The sequence below is a fragment of the Notamacropus eugenii genome, chromosome 3, assembly GCF_028372415.1.
Source record: "Notamacropus eugenii isolate mMacEug1 chromosome 3, mMacEug1.pri_v2, whole genome shotgun sequence".
Lineage (NCBI taxonomy): Eukaryota > Metazoa > Chordata > Mammalia > Diprotodontia > Macropodidae > Notamacropus > Notamacropus eugenii.
In genome coordinates this window covers 210607165-210623337 of record NC_092874.1, presented here as the reverse complement: position 1 = coordinate 210623337, position 16173 = coordinate 210607165, and the positions used below count along the sequence as shown (strand labels likewise).

Genomic DNA, 16173 nt, shown 5'->3' with positions numbered 1-16173 from the left:
GACCAGGGTCACACACCTAGTGTGAGGCCAGATGTGAACCCAGGAAAATGAGATTTTGAGAAGTCACTGGAATCTGATATATTGTCATCTTAATACTTAGGACTTGATTATGATCCCCAGGGGTAAAGCAAGAACTATTTATGCATGGGACTACAGGTGGGGTTAGAGTATGAAGACCTTTCTTCCCCAGCCTGTGGCCATGACCACATACTTGTTTCTTATCTTTTTAGTTTTTTCTGAATATAGGTGACCAAATATTCAGATAGAATTGACCACATTACAACTTCATGAGATTAAAGAACAAAGCACCTGCCTAACCTGGCCCAGCTAAGGAAGAAAACAATTTATTTGTCAACAACACTACCCAGAAGTGAACCTAGTGGGAACTCCACAAAAGGACTCTCAGCATTAGGGAAGTTTTGTAGCAACTACTTTTGAGTTCACTCTGGAGGAACAATTCAATATATGTATAAAGTGCAGAAGGAAGACCTTCTTGATAAATATTCCTTGCCAAAAGCATAATAATCAGTAGAAGCAGCCTTGCAATTTGAAAGTATACTTAAAAAGTGACTAAAACGTCCATAGTCCTTAACTCTAGATATCCCACTTTTAACGATCCATGCCAATGTGAAATATAGAAGGCCCTATAGCAAAATATAACTTTTTGCAAAGAACTGGAAATGGAGAACATGCCCATCAATTAATGGTTAAATAAATTGTGGCACATAAAATTACTATGGCACAAGAAAATGTAATTAAAATTCAGAAGCAGAGTGCCACACCTGTGTGCTCTGGTATCTATATCCAATAAGTAGAACCAGGAAAACAAAATGATTGCACTGTAAAACATAAATAAGAAACTGAGCCACTGTAATTATGACCAAATTTGGCCCAAGCTCAATGCAATTTCCTCCCTGCAGTAGTGACAGTGGACAATATGTATGGTGTATCACATATACTTTAAGCACATTTGATGAAAATGACTTTAGCTAGCCATATATCAGACATAAAAGAACAAGTATATAATGATGAATGAACAGTGCACCCTTTACAGAATTATTATGAGTATCCCAGTTGCCAGAGAGTGTTTATCATAAAAAATGGAATGGGCATTAGGTCTACAAAAGTTAGATCAATAGTAGATAGTAAAGTAATTCATACTTCCAATAATGGCTTTGTTTTTCTTTTTTCCCTTTGCTACAAGTGATGGAAAGATAGTAAGGTGGTACAGAAGATAGTGTGCTGAACCTGGAGTCCTCTTCTTGAGGTCACATCTAGCCTTACTGACCAGCTGTGTGACCCTGTGCAAATCACGTAACCCTGTTTGCTTCAGTTTCCTCATCTGTCAAACGAGCTGGAGAAAGAAATGGCAAACTACTCCATTACCTTTGCCAAGAAAACTACAAAAGGAATCAGAGTCAGATATGACAGAAAACAACAGAACAACAAATGATGTGGGGTAGGGGGAGAGGAAGGAAGAATATATTTGGAAATTACGATAAAAAAGGCATCAATAAAAACTAGACTAAAAAAAAATCTACAATCTAATTAGGTATATATTAATATCCTGGCAAACCCATTTCTACTAAACAAAACATATTTACAGATTAAGCACATATTTATTTTAGTTTATTTAAAACATACAATGTTTCATTGAAACGGTGAAGCACTCTTTGCCAACAAACCATACTTGAATTGTTGGACCTTACAGTACAGTGAGTATATACAATATGTACAGATTTTTAACACCGGTGTAGGAAGGCCTTTCTCAACAGATCACATTTGTAACTACTGCATTTTTAAAAATAAAACCTCCATGAAACAAAAATGAATCTGTTCTATTTTGATTTCTTAAAGGTTATTGATTTAAAAGAGGCTTGTTTATTGCAAATACAATTTAAATTTTAGTATGTGTTGTTACACAACTTGGTAGCTCATGTCATTGTTATTGTCCATACGGCAAGTTTTAGGGGGACAACCCTTAATTACAGAGGCATACCATCATGAAGAAGATAAACTAAGAAGAGTATGTACATTTAAACCCAATACCCAAACCTGTATTATATACAACATATTTACAAATATATACTGACACATGATATATGTACAGAGTATCATAAATATTGAAAAATATGTTAGCTTTAATGGATTAATTATATTACAGTTATGACTGAAATATCTGTGGAAGACAGTAATGTAAAAACAAGGTGACAAGACAGTGGTTTAATACTGAAGATCACTCATGAATGAGGGTATGTTTTAGGAACCTCAAGGCAGACAGGTTAACTTGTAGGAAAAATCATGCATTGGAGTACAGCCTAGCCAAGTGGTAACAGCCAAAGATGATGGGAGAGACTTCTGACATCCTTCTGTTGTAAAAGGAATTGTTCTTTTTTTTCCCCTCACTTTGCTGGGGGAGCAAAACTTAAAATGATCTCATCCATTTAAGAATGAGATATGTAAAAAAAAAAATTTCTTCCTATGGCATCCCCCTACAGTTTTCAGGTGCTAATTTAGCAATTATTTCCAAGAGCTCAAAGAGGAATGCCAATTCTTGATGTGAAGAAGTTTGTGCTCTGGAATGGGGATGGCCCACTCAAAAATACATAAAACTAAACAACTATGCATATTCTCTAGATTGTACCTATTAATTTTAAATACAAAATTAACCCTTGGTCTCATTCAATATATCACTACTGGTTATCTTCCAGTTGCATGAGATCTATAAATTATAGCTGTTTGTGGTCCGTAACCTTACCAGTCACATAGAGTACATAAGAATGCTGAATAACATAAACCATGTCTGCCAAATTCTAACTCTTTCCTAGAACTGAACATAGTTCAGTTCAAGAGAAAATTTGAGTCAGATAATTCCAACATTTGCTTCTCCCAACCACTAACGTAATTAAGTAAATTCAGGTTTCTAGACATTATGCCAAATGAGTATAGTACCACAATTGTTTGATAACATATTCACCATACACCTTAACACACCATAAATGCGTTCTTAGAAGCCAGGTTTAAATTCACATTTTTTCTCTAACTGGGATCAAAATGAAACAAGTGAACATGCAGAACCAAAAGAGCTTCTTATACTCATATTGCACTAGTTTCTTTAGCCACTGATCAAACAATTCTAAAGTGAACAAGTGTGAGATGACAATACAGTGCATATGAGTTTAAAGAAGCATCACTGCATGAGTATCCTAATTGCCTGTACAAAGAGAACTTGTCTCATAGACCAAATAATGGTATAACCCATATATCAGGCCTCTAGTGTAGGTAAGACAATAACAGAACTAAACAGTCATTAATCAAGTAATTCACACTTCCAATAGTGGATAAATAATGAGAAATCCTGTTAGTTCAGAAGTTTCTGAATACAATGGTTAACACCTACAGCAAGTAGATCCTAGTCATCCACTACTGTAAGTCATTTGCAAGGGCAAATGAATTTTCAGTTGACTGAAAAACCTAACCATAGCTGTCAATGTAACTCTAGAAATAGGTGGTGCAACTGAATAAACCCTGTTTTACCCAATTGCACTATTTGGTACCTCAAGTTCTATATATTAGTTCTTTATTTACCATTTACCATGTGTTTCATCATCTTCCATTTTAACGTGGAGAAGTCTTAAAAATTTCATAATTTGATTCATCCAGATGTTAGGGGGATACAGGAAGAAGGAACACAAAAAACAGACTTAATATCTGATTTTGGATAGAATATCAATTAACAAATGTTTACTAATTTTATCTTTTAATTAATGGAGATCTGAATGAAATCTATGCTTCTAGTCAATGACATATTTTTGCTCACATTGGTTTGAATGTATAATTTTCTTTAAAAATTACTTGTTTTGGATAAAAAAAGTATTTGGCTTATTATGCCCATAAAAAGGCATGTTAATTCATAATACTAATAGTTTTAAACATTAGTGAAATATTTTTATTTGGTCTATTGACCTTATCTGGATAAAGTTCAAAAAAGCAATTTCTTAAAAGTAAAATAGTGCTTTTGAAGTCTTTGTATTTTTTGGTACAAAAAATAATAGTGTTCTCTCTAATGGTTATTTCAACACTTCACTGCAAATTAATAATTATTTCTTACATCAAATGGTTCCATTAGGCACATTCAAGTAAAATCATAAAATATCCAAGTTAAACAATGAAAAAAAGCCAAACATGTGGCTTGATAAAAGTTAAAGTTGTCCATTCTCTGGAATGGAATAAAATTGTCACTTCCTCTAGCAGGAGACTCATGTGGTGTGTTGTTAATTTCCCTTTCTTTCATGCAGAACAGCTTCTTAAAGAGTTCATTAATTCTGCACAGGAAAGAACCAGCAAAAAATCTGCATTGCAAAAGGAAGTGAAACTGCAAACATAAGTGAAGTTCCGTTTTAGTAGAGAGTTGACTGGTATTCAAGTTTGCCTTTATGATAGCTAATGGCCATCTGAAGAGGAATTGTGGATCCAATCAAGAATAATCAAAGTCATGCTTCCAATCATTACAATAAAGCCACTGAGCAAGAAGAAGACAGCCTAGAATAAAGAAACAAGTTTAAAAATTGATCAGTAAATCTAGAAAGACTATCCTTATCAAGTGAAATCTACTAAAAAGGATCTTGTTATCACTGCAGGGAAACATTTCTATAAATTTCTTCAATACCATAAAAAAAAGCTTTAACTAACTAATAAAATTTTAACATCATCAGGAGGTCGTAAAACTAGATCTCTGATCATGATATAAACTTTGAACTGCCAATATATCATACTTTAGAGAACTACAATAATGTATAGAACAGATGAGGGAATTTTGAAAAACAAAAATTAAACCATGTTCTCAGTGGCAAGGAATTCAGGTAAAAAGATCTATCCATCTACCCATGTCACACACTAGCTCTTTAAATTACTTTATTCTAACAATTCTTTATGATTGCTAACACTCCATTCACTCCTTTCAACTATCTTAGGTTATGGTTGTTTATAGGGATGCAAACCAATCAACCAATTATTTTACCCAGAAGTAATAACAGCATGACAATAGAAGAGAAGTGCACATTTGAGCTTTTCCACTGAACTGGCTGCAATCAACAAAGTAAGTTAATATCACATAAAATTGCTTCATTTTATTCTCCATCAAGCAGTCAGGCTATAAGCAACCAGTATAGGGTACATTATTAGTTGCTGCTATAAAGTCATTATGGATTTATTTTCTCACTCACCCCAATCTTCTGCACAGATTTCATTGATTCTTTCTTTACTAGTTTGATATAGAAAGCAGAAGGCAGAATAAAAATCAACATGGCAGCAGCAGAGGCACCTATTTACAAAAACAAAGTTTCCATAAATTAAGTATTAGCATGTCAAATGGTTATCAAAATCACACTTTCTGGTAACTAAAAAATGTAGAACTGATTTAATTAAAAACTTACCAATGAAACCAAAGATATCTCTAATGGTTGGGACAAAAATGACAAGCAAATTGGTAAATCCCAAGATGGACACAGTAATAACGCTATGACGCCACCAGCTGAAATCCTTTGCTGCACACAACAACTGAATGAGTGAACTCCGTATCTATGCAGGAAATGAGAAAGAGAATTAGTAGAAATGTAAATAAGCTGATAGAAAAAAAAAATGAAGTCAATGATTATGAGGCAAATTGAAAATTTACTTTTCCAATTAACTACAATGTGAGATTCCCCCCTTTTTGCTCCCTTGGAAACTTGAGCAGGTTGCCGTGATTATACAAAAATGCCTGAGAAGTCTATAGTTCTGGGGTTTTTTTTTAAGTCTTTGAAAAGCAAAATATCAAAAACTTAGGAATATTTAATAGTTTAACTTAGGTGTTAAAAAAGGGAGAAAAAACACACCCAAAAGCTCACATTCACAAAAAAGAGATTTATAGTTATATAAGTACTGATTTGACAATACTTACTGGGAAAATCACGACAGGTACTGTCAGTGTAACAGCCAACAATACTGCCAAACGGACAATGAGAAGAAGAATATCAGCACCCAGGACTGCAGAGTAAGTATGAAGCAGTTCTGGTTCAACATGTCCTGTGGGGAAGATGAAACAAACTGAGGTCATAATGTGTTTTCAAAGGGAAAAATTTTGCCCATTAGATGCTTGAAATGACTTCAACAGGATCTGTGGACAAGTAACTGAGCAATATTTGGCCCAAAAGTTGGTAGCTACTCACAAAACAGGGCTGTAAGAGGCCAATAAGATTAATTTGGAATTATGTAGTTAATACAATTAAAAAAACATTAAGTGGCACATTTTTAAAGAGTCAAGTGTAGATTTAGCCACATGAATTCCATTAAAAACAACAGGAGCCAAGTGGCTAAATCTTAATGCTTGGCTTAAAGTACTTTTTTTTTTTTTTCCTGTGGGAGAGGGAGGATGAAGGGTGGGAAGCATAGCTAAGCAGGGGAAAAAAATCCCTTTAAAAGGGATTTTACTTCAGTTGAGTGCTAGCAAATAGATAATACACTAAATTTGTAGAGTCTAAATTGCAGGATAAATTATATCATCCTGGAGAAGAGAAAAAAAACTATTTTAGGCATGTACTATAGCTACCTTCAGTTATTAGAAAAATGGCATGTGAAAGAATTAGATTTGTTCTATGTTCATGTGAAAGAGGTAACAAATAGGTCCTCTTTCCCTAATTTTAGGGCAATATAAGGAAGAGCTTCTTAATAATCAGCTACCCCAAAACGGAATGAGCTGATTTGCTGGGTAATTAGTGGAACAGGAGAGATGCTCCTTTACTAGCACAAGAGGAGGGAGCTTACTGGAGACCTTCATTACATTCATGCATTATGCAGGGAAATTAGTGGTTGGATCGGACATCTCTAAGGTGTCTTCTAAGGGGGATTTTATTATTCTGTGGTACATCCAATAATGCAAGTTCTTAGCATTAAAATTTATTTCTCTTTGGGGTGGGGGACTTTTAAACACTGTATTCTTCGATGTGGGAGTATAAATAAGGACCAATTTCATTGTTAACTAGTCAATGATTTTTTAATTGTAAACTGGACATTATTTACCGTAAAATGTCAAGTATCCAAAGATGGCGGCAAGCAGGTACATGAGAAACATGGCAAAAAAGGAAATCTTGGACACATTCATCATTCTTCTACGACTTCGGCTATTTAATTGGAAGGAAACATGCAGATAGATCTTTAGCAATAAAAATGCACAGTATGTTACCTTTTCCCATTTTTCCACTTTCGCGTGTACAAATCAGTATCAAACATAAAATGCTTACCCCTTCAGTTCTTCATAAATAGGAAGAATGGCAGGATGGCAGACAAATGAAAATGTCAGAATTGGCACAGCATAGACAGTCTGAAAAGCAAATATAAGAGGACTGATGATTTATTAGGTCATCAATAGCTACTGAGGAAGTACAAAGCTGATTTTTTAAAATTCTTTTACAAAACCCTACAATTTCTTATCCTTCCAATTCATTTACTGTGTAGGTGATAGCTTAGTTTTTCTATTCTTATTTTGGTTACCTGCATTGCTGTATTTTTTTTTAACCTGTTTAAAAAACAACAATGCTTTCCATAGAATTCTCAATGACTAATTAGTTTATCTAATCATTATTTAAACTATACAACCTTGTTTATTCTTCTAATATATTTTCAGTCAAATGATTTCATTTCTCTCTTAACTATATAGTCAAATTTTTAAAAAAGAAAAAAATTACCGAAAGTTACCTTTGAGTTGAAGATAAAGTACCGTGGTTCACAGGAGTCATCATTAGTCATGTTAAATGAGGTTTCTGGTGAAGATGTAAAAGTTGTTGTCAAGTGCACTACTGTGCTATTTACTGTCGCATTCATCAGCGTAGCTTCAAAAGGACAAGAAATTTGAAATTTCTTGCACATCACCTAAAAATAAAATTATAGAGGCTTTATATTTTGTTACCGTACATATGACAAAACATCATAAAACAACCCTATCTGAAGTGATACCATACATGACACAGCCCAAGAATGAAATTATACCTACCACAATCAGAAAGAACACCATACACAGTAAGGAAAAGCCACTTGTATATCCTAGATATCCTGTAAGGGAATGGAGAGAAAATAAGGCATTAGAGGAAATGTATTTCAGATAGGTGTTTTCTGAGATAAAAAATCTTTACTTTTGCTATTTGTGAAAAGACTGAGTACCAGAGAATTCACTAAAACATGGACATATTCAATTAGTTTAGAAACTAGTTCTGAAACAAAGAGTGTTAACAGTGTAACTTATTTATGTGAGTGGTATTTTCAAAATTAAGAGGCTGTAGTGTAAGAATTCTAAACTGCAAACAATCCATTTTAAAAATTAAAAACTGATACCTGGTTAGGACTAGGGAGTAACATTTCTTATGAAATGTGCCAAGCAAATTCTAGTAAAACTCAACATTGAAGAAAAAAGCATTTTTAAAATTGACTGAAGCCTTCTCTTATTTATACTAATTACAAACACCTACCAGTAGCACTAATCTTTCAAAACCCCAGAATTGATTTACTCATAAACTATGATCCCTGGGCAGATGCTGGGCTCTCCTGGGAATTCCCTCAACACCTTCTCCAAGTGACAGGCCTGTTTGTAGGTGCCAGAAACAATGTTTAACTACTAACTGTCCTAAGTGTTTAAAGTCAGGGTTACTTACCTAAATTTCTCAGCAGTGACAAAGGAAGAATAAGCACCAACGATACCAGCAAAACTAAATAGTCACCATTCAGGTACCACTCTCTGAATAAAAAGAAAATAGCAATGTTCAAAACTGGTCAGAAATGAAAATTTGGTTTCTCCTCAGGAAAAATGTTCATCTGCCTCCTTTATAACTAAATTCCTACCTCAGAATAAACCTTTTAGAGACAGCTACCATAAACCCTAGACAGGAATCATTTTGTGGACTTGAAAAAAAAAAAAAAAGATGAACAAGTTTGGAAAAGACAGTTCTTTTAAGGGGTTATGGGAAAGTTACGGGGAAGAAAAAAAATAATTGCTATACTTTGCTGTACTAGATGGCTATATTCACTTAGTTTAGAAACTGCATCTGAAACTACGAGGGTTAACAGTGTAACTTTTGTCCCACTGTTTATTCTGGGAGCACTGCCAACTAATTCATAACATAAAATGTTCCTTAAAGGCTTGATACCAATGCCACAAACAAAGCCGTACTGTTAAACAAGTAATCTTATCTTCAAGCATTTTTACAAAGATTATACACCAACTCTGTCACTGCTTTGGCTTGCCATTTTTGAAGTCGGAAACAGGGAATTTAAGTTTTTCATTTACAAGAGTCTTTCCTTTGTTAACTAATAAACCCAAACATTTCAAGAAGAAAATTATTTCTACACTCTGGAAAAATATATACATAATCATTAGCAAGAGTTCAAAATGTTGGGAGACTTACTCAACTTAAAGAGTCAATAAATTATAACATTTTTCCTAAGCTTATAAGAAAAACTTATAATATTACATATTTACTGTACACCATGGGTTATCACATTTCCATAGGAGCAAATCTTTCTATAACTTAATTATTCTCCTAAAAAAAATACTAAAGACACATTTTGTATCATCCCAAGAATTCTATTCCTCACTCTCAAGATATTAGCATATCATAGAAAACTGTTGTTTCAAGGCTTAAGTTAACAACCCAAGTTTCTGAAAACTTACCACTTGTTTATCTTTTAGAAATAATTAAATCTTATGGAATATTGTCATATCTTACTCAGAGAATAAAAAATTCTTTGCATGTGCAAATACAATGTGATAATACAAGCTAGACTACTTGGCAAAACAACTTTACTATAAGGGGCAGGACTCCATAGCATAATCGGCACCTAAGAAGACTGACATTTCTGATATTCCTCATTTTTTACAACCTCTGATTATGCAGACTATTACTTTGAACAATCAAAAGCTTCAAACTTTAAAACGCTGTGCTGGATTTAGTTTGTGTATATGTAACATGAAGTACTTAGTAGAACAGAATGTTAAGTCTAGCTTAGATTCTAAGAACTAGGGTGAATTTTTCATCCATATAATTAAGTGGCTGATTAAAAGTTCTCAACTCATTTCAGTTCAATCCAGTAGAGGGCCTTGCTGGACTATACCCAATTTCCTCATGGAAATTAGATGGTAAATCATAAATGTTCATGCTATAGCCATCTTTGCTAAAATTCATATATTCCATAAAGTAATGATGCCTAAATAGTAATGGCATTTACAATGGAAATTAATACCAGTAATTATGTGATAACTTGTAAAGAAGCATTAAAGTGCATTTGGGTCCTAAAAATATACTTAGTTTGAATTTTCCATTATTGTTTTTACCCTGAAAATGTTATAAAAATCAGATTCTACACATGCATAGTCATTTTAATACCGGCCAAAAAAACTGGAGACTTGCTATAGGCAATAAGAGTAAATTTGTGAGTCAAAACAGTAAAATTTAAACTGTGCTTAGTAGGAAATAAAATTAATATATCACAGATTAACGTGGAAAACCAACCCCAAATTCTTCTAACTTTACGTACTATATTTTTAACATTATAAAATCCAAATCTATATGCTGGTTTTCTTTTTGAGTCTATAATGATTCTCATAAGGAATCTTAACACCTACCCTTTATTTTCTTCAATGCTCATTAGTGCCTGGATCACCAACGGTAACTCGTATTTCACTATGAAGAGGTAGCTTGACATAGCTAGAGGAAAACAGAATCATACCATTACATGTCTAGAATCTACTACATGGTACAAGTCATCAAACAGTATCAATATTCAAATAGAGGTGAAGTGTGCTAGCCATAAATTGGAGTGGGGAGGAGGATGGGAAAAAAAAGGAAGGGACAGCTCTGGGGAGGAGGGAAGACTAACTACAGCTGAAGTACAGCAAAATTCAAATTACTTTTTAGAGCCCTTACCTCCAATGTTTTGCATTGTAATTGACCCAGAAGCTGCAAGTTTTCCAGCCATACCAAATGCTTTATGTCCTAACTGTTCATATAACAGAGACCCTATAAATTTAAACACAGAGTTGTAACTATGTATTTTAACAAAGAATAGCTATAATTATCTTGGAAAAAAAAATAATTCTACTGTACCTCCTTCATTAGCTGTCTTCAAAAGGAGATGAACAGAATACAAGGAAAATATTGACACAAATGTCAAAAGAATTCTGGTAAAAAAAAAAGACAAGAGCACTCAGCTAACTAATTAAAAAGTATAATCATGTTTATGTCTTGTACAGAATTTGGCAAAACAAGTACAATTCTCTTATCCCTGTGAATGATACATGCTTGTGCACACACACGCATGCGCACACATACACGTGCACACATACACATGCACACACACGCACACACACACACATAAATTATATATAAGAAATAAGATACCCATTAATGGGAGATTTTTGTGGTTCTTAAGATAGGACTGGTGATATTTTCTGTGCTAAACTTAATAATGTCTTTAAGAATTACACATTCACTTATTCCAACAGTAAGAATGAGTCTTACTTGTGCCTGGAACTCAAACTGAAATTTATAAAGGTTAACAGACATTGCCACTTGCCCAAATCCCTTCTCTTCCCCTTCACTTGATCGAGCAGGGGAAAAAATGCTAAAGGAGCTTTAGGACTGAATTTGACAAAGAACTTCCCTGAAGTCTCCTATTCTTCCTTGAGGGCAGAAAAATCAGGGAAAACTATTTAGTCAAAACTAAACTACTTTGATGGAAATCTGTTTCCTTTGCTTTATGCAATCCCAAAGAGCTGGTATGAATCCATTTTTTCAAAATTGGGGGGAACCCACTCAGTCTCATTCAATATATCTTTAGATGTTTTTGAAATTCTATCATCCTTGAAGCACTAAATAAGAGATAAATTTTATAAGGGTATCTCTTAAAATATAAATTGATTTCCAAAATGCACTATTAGAATACCTAAAAATTTGTTTTCAAATTTTATCTGTTTTGAAATATAACCAAATTTCACTGGCAATGCATCGTATTTTTATAGTCAAGACTAAACAAGCACTAACCTAACAGCGGGTAGATTAGTGAACTAGACTTTGAGCTTTGTATCATGTATATAGACACATGTATGTACATCCACCTACCAGTATATCCAACACATATACATGGACACACACACACACACACACACACACACACACACACACCCCCCTAAGTACCACAAGAGATCAATATATAACAGTGATGCCATCTACAATAAATCAAAGCACTAAGGATTGTATAGTTACAAATAAAATGCCCTGAAAGGGGCAGAAAAGCATTTAGTAAGTTACCAACTTTATGATTTGAGGTCTGGGCCTTTTTATTTTCCTTCCTTGCTCCTCTCTATTTAGAATACCTTACCAGATGTCTTTAAAATTTGGTATGCCCCTTATGAAATCAAGAGACTCTTAAGTTTTAGGCCAGGGAAATTTTAACATGAAGCACAGCTTCGCAAAAGTTAATTTGTTCAAAATACATTATTTTCCAATCAAAGAGAAAACGCAAGAAGACAGCGCATCAGAGTATTTACGGCCAAACTACAATGACACGTTTGAAACAATAAAACATTAAGTATATATTGTAGAAGTTACAAAAACCATGTTACTATACTCCTCTAGGTTATAGGCTATAGGTTAATCTCTAGGGCCCCTACCAGCTCTAACATTCTCCAATTCTAAGTCTCTATGCTAGAACATTCAGAAACAGCTGATTCCAACTGTGACAACCTTAAGATAAAACCCAATTTCACATTCACTATCCATTTTGACAAAATGTGGTAGTCTCCAAACAGAATAAATTCTATCATTTTGAAGAAAATGAGAATATTTCATTTAAACCAAACAAGTCTAGATGTCTAAATATGATCACATCCTGCTCATTAAAAGTGGTCCATTTCTTAACGAACTTAAGTGGGGGGCGAGGGGGAATGTTACAACCTTCAAATTTATGTCTGGTTACTAAACGTGGCTTCCGACTAGAAAAAAATAAAAGGAATAAACAAATATAGCAATTCCATTGTTAGTAAAGGCATAAAAAACTCTCAAGATGTCTTAGATATTCTGGACTTATGCTTTCAATAACTAGAACACACTCTACTTAAAAAGATATTTTTGTTTTTTCAAAGGATCTGAACTGTTAAACAAAACTACAAAATATTTATTATGTTAATTACGCAGCATAACCAGGTATGCTAATCTTTTATAGATACTTACACAAAAAGGGCAATTCCAGTGTTAGCCATGGCATAAGAAAGCCCAAGGATTCCACTGCCCACAATAGCATTGCTTAGATTAAATACTGACATACCAAAAGAAGTTGTACCTGGATGCTGTCAATTCAAAGGAAAAATAGAAACCAAATTAAAGGAGAAAAACGGTATTCAAATTTTGAGATCTAAGTATAAAGCTATGGTTTTTTTCCCAAAATGACATATATTTTTCTATTGCCTTTAACTTACAAAGTCTGTTTCATATTTCTTCTTTCCCAAATTCGATTCAAGCAAAAAGTTTTGATTTTCAGGATCCATGTCTACATAATGGCTACAAGAAAAATAATTTGAAATGAGACCGTTTTATAACAAACCACCATTCAAAACAGGTTAGAACATTTATTTAGCCCCAGAAATACTATGCCAATCATTCATGCAAACAGCTGCTTCAAGGGGAAGATTAAAAAAAAACAAAAACAAATGTTTCCCCATACTAAGTCTCGCTGTGGGGAAGTATATTCCCACATCCCCTTAAAGGCCTTGTAAAACAAGACTCCAGAAAGGCAGCTGGAAAAGACAGAAGGCTGCTGAGGCTCTGCTGACCTCTTCTTCATAGCAGCTTGTTTGGTGGGATAGGAATAGGTGAAATCGTTGCTGTTGGAACTGTAGCTACTGCTGTCCTCGTCCGGAGAGATGTTGAACCTGCCCATTTCTGCTTTAGTCATGACGGGCAACCTGTCCTGGTGCTGCGCCCAGTCGCTGGTCTTCCTCGCTTGACGGCACCGGCCCGAAGGTTCGGCTCGGCTCGGCTCCTTTTGTCCTTTGCGGCGGAGCCTGGGGAAGGTAAAAGGGAAACGTCAGTACTGCAGTGGTCTCCTCGGCGGGTCACGTGGCCGCCGCCGCCGCCGCGGCTGGGGAAGCTCATCAGGCTGATTCATCCTCAGCCAGAGCAGTGGAAAAGTACCAGCAGCGAGAGGGGCGGGGGAGCGCGAGGAGCGAGAGGAAAAGTACAGGACCCAGTCCTGGAGGAGAACAAAGATGATCTCCCACCGCCGCACGCTAACGTGATTCACCCTCCGACAGGCCGTCCCCGGCGGCTGCTGCGGGATTTTATAAACACCCCCACCCCGCCACTCCTCTCGGCCGCTCTTTTCCTCCCGTTTTCCCCCTCGGACACCGACCCAGAAGGGGTGTGTGAGACGCGTTTCGTACCGCCTTAGGTGTTGGCAGTTTTGGTGGCCTCGGATCATCTCCCACTTCTTTAGGATGTTTTAACCCTTCCTCTCCCCTTCCCCCGTACTTTGCTGGGGACGGCAAGGACTGGAGTACAGTCTGCCGTAAGATCATTTACTTTAAAACACAGATCAACTCGCCAAAAGTTCCCATTCGTTATTTAAGAATGAAAAAGTGCTCCACAAAAGCCCCCAATAAGCTCGGGGCTAGGAGGGCAGTAAAAGGCCCCGTCTGTTTACACATCTACAGAACAGGGTTCAAACACACCAGCTTCCCGGCCAGGCCTTTTTACGCCAGGAAACTGATGCAATATCGATCGTCGATTGTCACACATCCTGCGACCTGCATTTCCTATTACTAGTCCAAACCTGCATTCCCCACTGCCCGCAGAACCCGGGCCCCCCGGATTTAAAATAATAAATGGAAATGAGTCACAAGACCGCACCAGAGGGATCGCCAGCTTCGGGGCTCCCCTCCCCCTCCCCTAAAAAAGAGGCAGCGGCGGCGGCGGCGGCCCCCTCCTCCCGTGCCCGGGGACGCTCGAGCCTCGGGCTGCCGGCCTTCAGGGGCGACCAACGCCCGCCGGCTGGCCAGGAAGAGGCCCTGGCATGCCCCCCGACAGGCAGACGCCGGGGGCGAGATTCCCCGGCTTCCCTCCACCCTCCCACTCGCGCCCTTCCCCCCCCCCCCCCCCCCCCGCCAAGATGATTCAGTTCGGTCTTCTTACCTCAGATGATTTCGGGGGTTCTTGGCTCCGGTTCCAAATCTCACCAAAATGGTTTTGCCGATCAATTCTCAATGAAACTCCAAACCGTAAAACAAAGAACTACAAATGGCCCCAAACTGGAATCGAGCGGAAAAAAAGAATCCTGAGTCCCCACCCAAGTCCCGAGCGGCCCAGAAGCAAAGGGGAGCGTCGGTAGGTGTCGGCGGGGCAGGGCGGACGCGTGGTGGACGGCGGGGCCGAGCGGGACTCCCCCGCAGTCAGCACGGGCTCGGAAACAACGTCGCGCGGCTCTGAAGAATTTCTCCGAGCTCCGGGTTATAGGCTCGAAAGTGAGAGGCTACGTCAGCGGGAGGGAGGAGACAGCGCGCCGAGAGCTCTCTCCTTTGTGTATCAACACCACCTGGGCTCCGCCCCCCGCTCCACCCCCTCCGCGGCCCGGCCCAGGGGCCTGCTCCCTCCCGACCACCCCCGGCCTCCCCGGCCTCCCCTCCTCCCCGCCGTGGAGCGGCCCTAACCTTCGCTTACCTGTTCTCACTATCTCGCCGCTCGTTCCTCTGACCGGACCTCTGGGACCCGGAGCTCCACCAGCTTCGAAATGTTACCCCCAAGTGCTTCCCAGGGATGGTTATTTTCGACCCAAATTCAGTTCCTCTCTATACAAATTCCCTTTCTTTCAAGTCTCTAGCAGCAGCTTTCCACCCACCTCTAAACTGTTAAGAGAAGTGGACACATAGTGCTTCCTCTGGACTTGGGCTAGGGAGCAGGAGAGAGCGGAGGTGCGACGGTGAGAACTGGACCAGCAAGTTAGAGACCGGGGCAAGGTGTCTTGTGGGCACCTGAGGGCTTCTCCTCGGTCCTCTCTCTGAAGTGTGTTAGCCTACCTGGTGAACTTATCACCTCTTCTCCCCTTTCCCCACCCTTTTCCTTCCATTTAAAGAAGTTCTGCTTTTTTGTTTTTCAC

At 37.4% G+C, this 16173-nt stretch overlaps 1 protein-coding gene across 1 annotated transcript; it reads right to left on the bottom strand.

Annotated features, from left to right (window-relative positions):
* Positions 1–1607: 1607 nt before the first annotated feature.
* Positions 1608–15576, bottom strand: SLC38A2 (solute carrier family 38 member 2). The gene is made up of 16 exons (XM_072654246.1): positions 15213–15576; positions 13856–14086; positions 13502–13583; positions 13257–13372; positions 11133–11206; positions 10953–11045; positions 10652–10733; positions 8685–8767; positions 8030–8088; positions 7735–7908; positions 7281–7360; positions 7060–7160; positions 5942–6066; positions 5436–5580; positions 5226–5323; positions 1608–4542 (listed from the first exon to the last, which is right to left on the bottom strand). The coding sequence occupies exons 2-16, from the start codon at positions 13975–13977 to the stop codon at positions 4444–4446; spliced, it is 1533 nt and encodes a 510-aa protein (XP_072510347.1). The 5' UTR covers positions 13978–14086; positions 15213–15576; the 3' UTR covers positions 1608–4443.
* Between the last annotated feature and the right edge of the window lie 597 nt (positions 15577–16173).